This window comes from Nycticebus coucang, chromosome 2 (assembly GCF_027406575.1).
Source record: "Nycticebus coucang isolate mNycCou1 chromosome 2, mNycCou1.pri, whole genome shotgun sequence".
Taxonomy (NCBI): Eukaryota; Metazoa; Chordata; class Mammalia; order Primates; family Lorisidae; genus Nycticebus; species Nycticebus coucang.
In genome coordinates this window covers 130,185,607-130,192,310 of record NC_069781.1, presented here as the reverse complement: position 1 = coordinate 130,192,310, position 6,704 = coordinate 130,185,607, and the positions used below count along the sequence as shown (strand labels likewise).

The following is a 6,704-nucleotide window of genomic DNA, read 5'->3' as shown; positions in this document are numbered from 1 at the left end:
TGTTGAAAGTTTCAGTTATCATAAAGAGAATGATGCTTGCTTAATTTTGATAGGGTATAATCATTGTGATAAATGTCCTTAAAGTTTTCTTTTATTTTTTTTGACAGGAAAAAATATTTTTTTAAATATGAACTCAATCCATTTGGTGTATTTCAAGGGTGCAATACTTTTCTTCATTTATCAGTGAAAGAAGTTAGAAATTAACTTCCAAAAAAAAATCAGCCAATGGCAAACAAATTTCCTTGAAAGTCACAGTCACATAGATAGTGCATCCTAGAAAAGAGGAGGGGCAAGACAGGTTCTACTCACTTTCACGAGTTTCATCAAATGCTGGATCTACTCAAGGGTGGAGAGAAAAGGCAACTTTCAAAAAGGAGTATGTTATTAAATGAGGCATTTACTGTACTCCTTCCTAAGAGCACCAGATGGGGAACATGTTTTCTAAACTAGATCTAAAAAGTGGAATGTGGAATCAATCCAGCCTCCTCCCCTTAGGGCTGTCCACTGGTTAATGAATTAAAAAAACAAGACTAAAAACAAACCCCACACCCACTCCCCCCAAAAAGAGAGGAAAGAAAAAAAAAAAAAAGAACACTAAGATGTCCCAGATTACTCTCCAGAGGGGAACCAGGGAGCAGCTTCAACAATTCAAATTAGTCTGTTACAGAGTCATCACAAGCATGCCATGCTTTAAAAAAAAAAAAAAAAAAAATTCTTTTTTTTGAAACAACAAAACAAAAACTAGTACTGATTGCTTTTCTGACAATACACAATTACTCAAAATTAACTAGTACTAGGAGGGGAAAGAGGGGCCAAACGTAGGGGCCTCGTCTGACACAAGTGCATATGGGTAGGTGCAAGGCATTTGTCATTATTGCAAAAATAAATGTTAATTTTTAATGTTTAGTTTGATTTAAACATTGCTTTAGTATGATGTCAGCTGTACAGAAAGAGCTCTGGAGAGATGTTCAGCAGCACACACCTGTGGCTCTTCTTTGGTTCTAGAAGTTCCAGGGCAGCCAATATTGTTTCATCAAATACATTCTTGAGGCCTTTCTGTATACATGCAGAACACGCCACGTACTTGACAGCCTTCAAGTCATGGGCCAGCTTTTCAGCAGTCTCTGGTGCAATAGGTTTCTGTTTGATGTTGGCAAGTTTCTCAATAGTAGAAGGGTCATCTCTGAGATTGATTTGGGTCTCAACAAGCAAGAAAGGAATCTTTGGACAATGGTGAGTTATCTCAGGCACCCACTTTTCTTTCACATTTTCAAATGAGGATGGAGAGACCACTGAAAAGCAGACTAGAAATACATCTGTTTGTGGATAGCTCAGGTGTTGTAATCTGTCATAATCCTCTTGCCCTGCAGTATCAAAAAGTCCAAGAGTATATGGCTCTCCACCAATCATAACTGTAACTGCATAGTCACCAAAAACAGTCGGAACACATTCAGATGGGAGACATGTTTTGCCATCGCCTACCACAAGGCACTTAATTGTCTGCATGGCTGAAATAGTTTTATATCCACTTTAGATATTTCAAATCTGATGTTGATCTCAGCATCTCCAATGTCCTTGAAGTTTAACTCTTTTATTTCACCCACCATTGTGGACTGCATATTGGTCTCTGTCCAAAATGCGTATGTTGAATCCTTTTTGTTGTTGTTGTTGAGACAGTCTTGCTCTGTCACCTGAATAGAGTGCTGTGACATAATTATAGCTCACAGCAACCTCAAACTCCTAAGCTCAAGCCATCCTCTTGCCTCAGCCTCCCGAGTAGCTGGGACTATAGACCCCACCACAATGCCTAGCTAGTTTTTTTATTTTTAGTAGAGATGGGGTCTCACGCTTGCTCAGGCTGGTCTCCAACTCTTGAGCTCAGGCGATTTACCCACCTCAGCCTCCCAGAGTGCTAGGATTACAGGTGAGAGCCACTGTGCCCAGCCCATATGTTGAATCCTTAACCCTCAGAGGTCCTCAAACTTTTTAAACAGGGGGCCAGTTCACTGTCCCTCAGACCATTGGAGGGCCGGACTATAATTAAAAAAAAAAACTATGAACAAATTCCTATGCACTCTGCACATATCTTATTTTGAAGTAAAAAAGCAAAACGGGAACAAATACAATCACACTGCCTCATGTGGCCCGTGGGCGGCAGTTTGAGGACCCCTGCATGTTATTAGGAGGTGGGGCCTTTGGGAGGTGATTAGGTTTAGGTGATGTTGTGAGAGTGGAGCTCCCATGATGAGATTATAAGAGAAAGAGACTGGAGCTCTGTCTCTTCATCATGTGATGATGCAATGAGAGTGGCCATCTGTGAACCAGGAAACTGGTCCCATCAGAAATTAGACCTGCTAGTGCCTTGATCCTGGACTTCCCAGCCTCTGGAACTGTGAGAAATAAATGTTTGTTGTTTAAGTTGCCCAGTCTATAGTATCTTCTTATAACATCTCTAACTGACTGAGATATTGTCTGAGCATTCTCCAGAGAAACAGAACCAAGAGGATATACATAGATATATAAAAGGAGATTTATTATGGGAATGGCTTACATGATCATGGAGACCAAAAGTTCCACAATCTGCCATCTGCAAGCTGGAGATACAGGAGAGCTGGTGGTGGAGTTCAGTCTAAATCCAAAGGCTGGAGAACCTGGGGAGCCAATGGTGTGAGTCCCACTCTGAGGCCAAAGGCCTGAGAACATGGGGAGTGGAAGGCTCAGCCTTAATGAGTCACCTGGACATTGGAGGACAGGGTTATATTGTGTAGATACAGTTGCCAGGAGCCCTCCTCTGTAGGAAGGGGGTGGAGGGGCTCAGCACTCAGAGAATAGAGTCATTATGAGCAGGACAAACTCTCCAAAAGAAGATGTGTCCTGCTCCTGAGATCAAAATGGTGCACAGTAAAAGGAAACAATCAACATAGTGAAGCAATTACTTAAGGAATGGGAGAAAATATTTGCAAACCATGCATCTGATAAGGGGTTAATATCCAAAATATGTGAGAAACTGAAACAACTTAATGGCAAGAAAATATATAACCTGGTTTAAAAATGGGCAAGGGACCTGAACAGACATTTCTTTCAACAGATCTATGAGAAGGTACTCAAAGTAATTAATTATCAGGAAAATGCAAATCAAAACCACAGTGAGATATCACCTCAGATCTCGTAGTATGGCTATTATCAAAAAGACGGCAGACAAGTGTTGGCTAGGATGTGGAGAAAGGGGAACCCTTGCACCCTGTGGATAGGAATGTAAATTATTATAGTAAGCTATCATGGAAAACATGGAGGTTTCTCAAAAAATTAAAAATAGAACTCTACCATATAATCCAGCAATTCCTCTAGTGAGAATATTTTCAAAGGAAATAACATCAGGAGATCTAGGAGATCTCTACCTTCCATATTCATTCCAGCACTATTCACAATGGTCAAGATGTGGAATCAACCTCGGTGTCCCACAGCAGATGAATGGCTTGCACACAATGGAGTACCGTCCAGCCTTTGAAAAAAAGGAAATCCTGTCATTTCTAACAATATGAATGTACCTGGAGGACATTATATAAAGTAAAATAAACCAGGCACAGACAGACAAATACACATGATCTCACACCTGTAGCTCAGTGAGTAGGGCGCCGGCCCCATATACTGAGGGTGGCGGGTTCAAACCCGGCCCCGGCCAAACTGCAACCAAAAAATAGCCAGGCGTTGTGGCGGGCGCCTGTAGTCCCAGCTGCTTGGGAGGCTGAGGCAAGAGAATCGCCTGAGCCCAAGAGCTGGAGGTTGCTGTGACCTGTGATGCCACGGCACTCTACTGAGGGCAACAAAGTGAGACTCTGTCTCTAAAAAAAAAAGGAATCTAAAAAAGTCAAATGCACAAAAGGCACAGAGGCAAAAAGTAGATGGCAGTTACCAGGAGCTGAAAGGACACAAAATCTTAGATCAAAGGAATAAGTTCAAGACTTATCATACATCGTGGTAACTGCAGTTAATAACAAGGTATTGTATACTTGAAAATTACTAAGAGAGTAGATTTTAAGTGTTGTCAGTACAAAAAATGATAAATTTGGCAAGTAAAGCATATGTTAATTAGCTTGATTTGCTCATTCCACAAATGCTGTACACCACAACTACAGATGTCCCAAAGGTTGCCATGCATAGGGAAAATGGAAAATTGTAGCTAAATGTATGAAATTTTACAAAGAGGTGGTCAACATATAGAGATTATTTTGTAAAATTCTGTAGTGAATATTTTGTAAATAAAGGTATATTTAGCCACAATTTTCTAGTTTCCTGATGTATGGCAAACTTCAGGACACCCTGTGCATACAATTTTTATTTATCAGTTTAAAAAAATGAATCAAAAATAGTGTTCCGGGGGTTTCCCGATGCCAAGACAGCGTGATGGAATCCTGGGCGTTAAGACACCAGCCTCCCCACTCTGCTCTCTCACGCTCCTCCTTTTCTCTGTATTACAACTTGCTTTAGCAAATAAAGGGCCTGGTGGTCATGGTTTCAGCCCTATCAGTTATACAGTTCAAAGCTTGATTCCCGCAGAGGCGCTTTTGACGTGTGGGTGTCTGGGCTGGGCAGCAGGATTTGAGGTGTCGAGATCACCTTCTCTCACAACCCTCCCTCCAGTGGGGGGTGGAGGGGCATGGAAAGTGCCTCATTCAATATTGCAGACACATCTGGATTTTTACCCATATTCTGCTACTTACTAATATCTGCCCTTTCTAAATCTTGGTTTTCTGTCTGTGAAATGGAGATAGTAAGTGACACACATCCCTCAGTGTTGCTGTGAGAACTGGGAACCCTCACTTTAGAGTCTGGCACAGGGAAGACGTCCAGCACACCTCAGAACCCTCAGAGTCCCTCCCCACCACACCAAGTCCTCCGAGGGCAGCAGTATTGATCTTCCCGCCCCTTCCCTGCCAGGGAAACTTTTAGCCAAAGTCCTAATGGCAATTAGTGCCATCCGTGAGTAGTCTTAGGCTTCATCACTCGGGGTGCTCGACCACTTAGAAGAATTAATATCATAAACATTTAAACAGGCCCGTGCATTTATAATCAAACAGGGCATCTTGACCCAGTGCCTCAGAGATACGACATTTCCTTGAAACCATCAGAAACAGATTCTGGGAGGTTGAGCCATGGACACTCTTTAATTTTTGAGTTAATGTTTCTTGAATGAGTGAGCCAGGATTAACAGATGATTCAAACTTTTCACAAGTCGGACCACGTAGAGAGAATGAAGTGAGAAGCCCACAAGGCCTGGGAGAATTTCTGAAGCATCTTCCCAGAGTGGTTAGGACAAAGAAACACAGGAGCCCTCCCTGTCTGCAATCCACCTGGACCCCCACCCCTGGGGCCAAGGTCCCAAGTCTGTCAGCTGGAGGCTGGGGCGGCAGAGCAAGGACAGGTCCCAGGATTGAAGGGAAGTCCAGTGTCCAGTCCGGTAAACCACCTACTGTAGCAGGTGGGTATCTCCTGAAATCCAGACTCCCTTCCCCTGCCTGCCCCTGCTCTGCAGGCTTCCCGGCACTGTCTGCACCAGGAGGCAGGGAAAGCCCCAGCCCACACCATTTCCTGTTCTTCACATCCGCCCAGGTCTTCTTTGTCCAAGGTTCTTCCTCTCTGGAGGGCTTCTTATCTGCAGTGCCTCAAGTACACAGCAGCAGTAGGCCTGGAGGGGGCCGGCCAGCTGGTTTCCTGCCTAGGCCTCTCGGATCTGAGTCAGAAGGTCTGGGTTTGAAGCCAAGGTCTGAAGTTCTTCCCAGCTCAGTGACCTTGCCTGTTATTTTCATCTCTGCTAAGCCTCAGTTTCTTCATCTGTAAAATGAAATGTTTTTTGATGTTGCATGTTTTTTTAGCACAATCTGTCATTAAAAGTGAAAGTATGCCTCTCAACTATTCCCTTCCACCCTAGACATCAGTGTCAATCCTTTATGGATCTTTTCATGCATGCATTTACAAACATACTTAACCCTGAATTTGTTTTATAGAAAAAGAATGACATAGACATGCTCTTCTATGTTCAACTCTGATTCAGGTACTTCCCATAGACCTCTGTTATTCATTCTAACAAGTGCTTATCTTGTGATGGGTGAATGGCCCGGTTTACTTAGCTGGGCTCCTAATAGCAGACATATAAACTGTTTTCCTTCAAAACATTTTTTATTTAAGTTCTTATTTTGTGATAACTACAGATTCACATGCAGTTGTAAGAAATACAGAGAAGTACCATTTATCCTTTGTAACATTGTTTGAAACTATAATACGGTGTCCCCACCAGGATATTGTCCTTGAATACATGGCCAAGATACAGAACTTTTCCATCCCCATAAAGATCCTTCCTATTGTCCTTTTCTTTCAGCCACTTCCACTTCCCTCCCATCCTTACCCCCAACTACCTGCACCCCATCCTTTACCCCCGGCAATCACGAATCTGTTTTCTATTCTATAATTTTGTCATTTCTAGAATGTTATAAAATGGGAACATACAAAATGTAATCTTTGAGGATTGGCTTTTATCCCTTAGTATTATTTCCTGACAATTTATCCAGGGAGTTGCATATATCAGCAATTTGTTCCTTTTTGTTGCTGAATATTATTCCAGGGAATGGATGTACCCAAGTTTGTTTATTCACCTTTGAAGAACATCTGAGTTGTTCACAGTTTGGGGATACTACTTATAAAGCTCC

General features: G+C 42.3%; 1 protein-coding gene across 1 annotated transcript; it reads right to left on the bottom strand.

Annotated features, from left to right (window-relative positions):
* Positions 1–936: 936 nt before the first annotated feature.
* LOC128598596 (cell division control protein 42 homolog) lies at positions 937–1,506 on the bottom strand. Its single transcript, XM_053609172.1, has one exon. It carries the CDS (start codon positions 1,504–1,506, stop codon positions 937–939), a length of 570 nt encoding a protein of 189 aa, XP_053465147.1.
* Between the last annotated feature and the right edge of the window lie 5,198 nt (positions 1,507–6,704).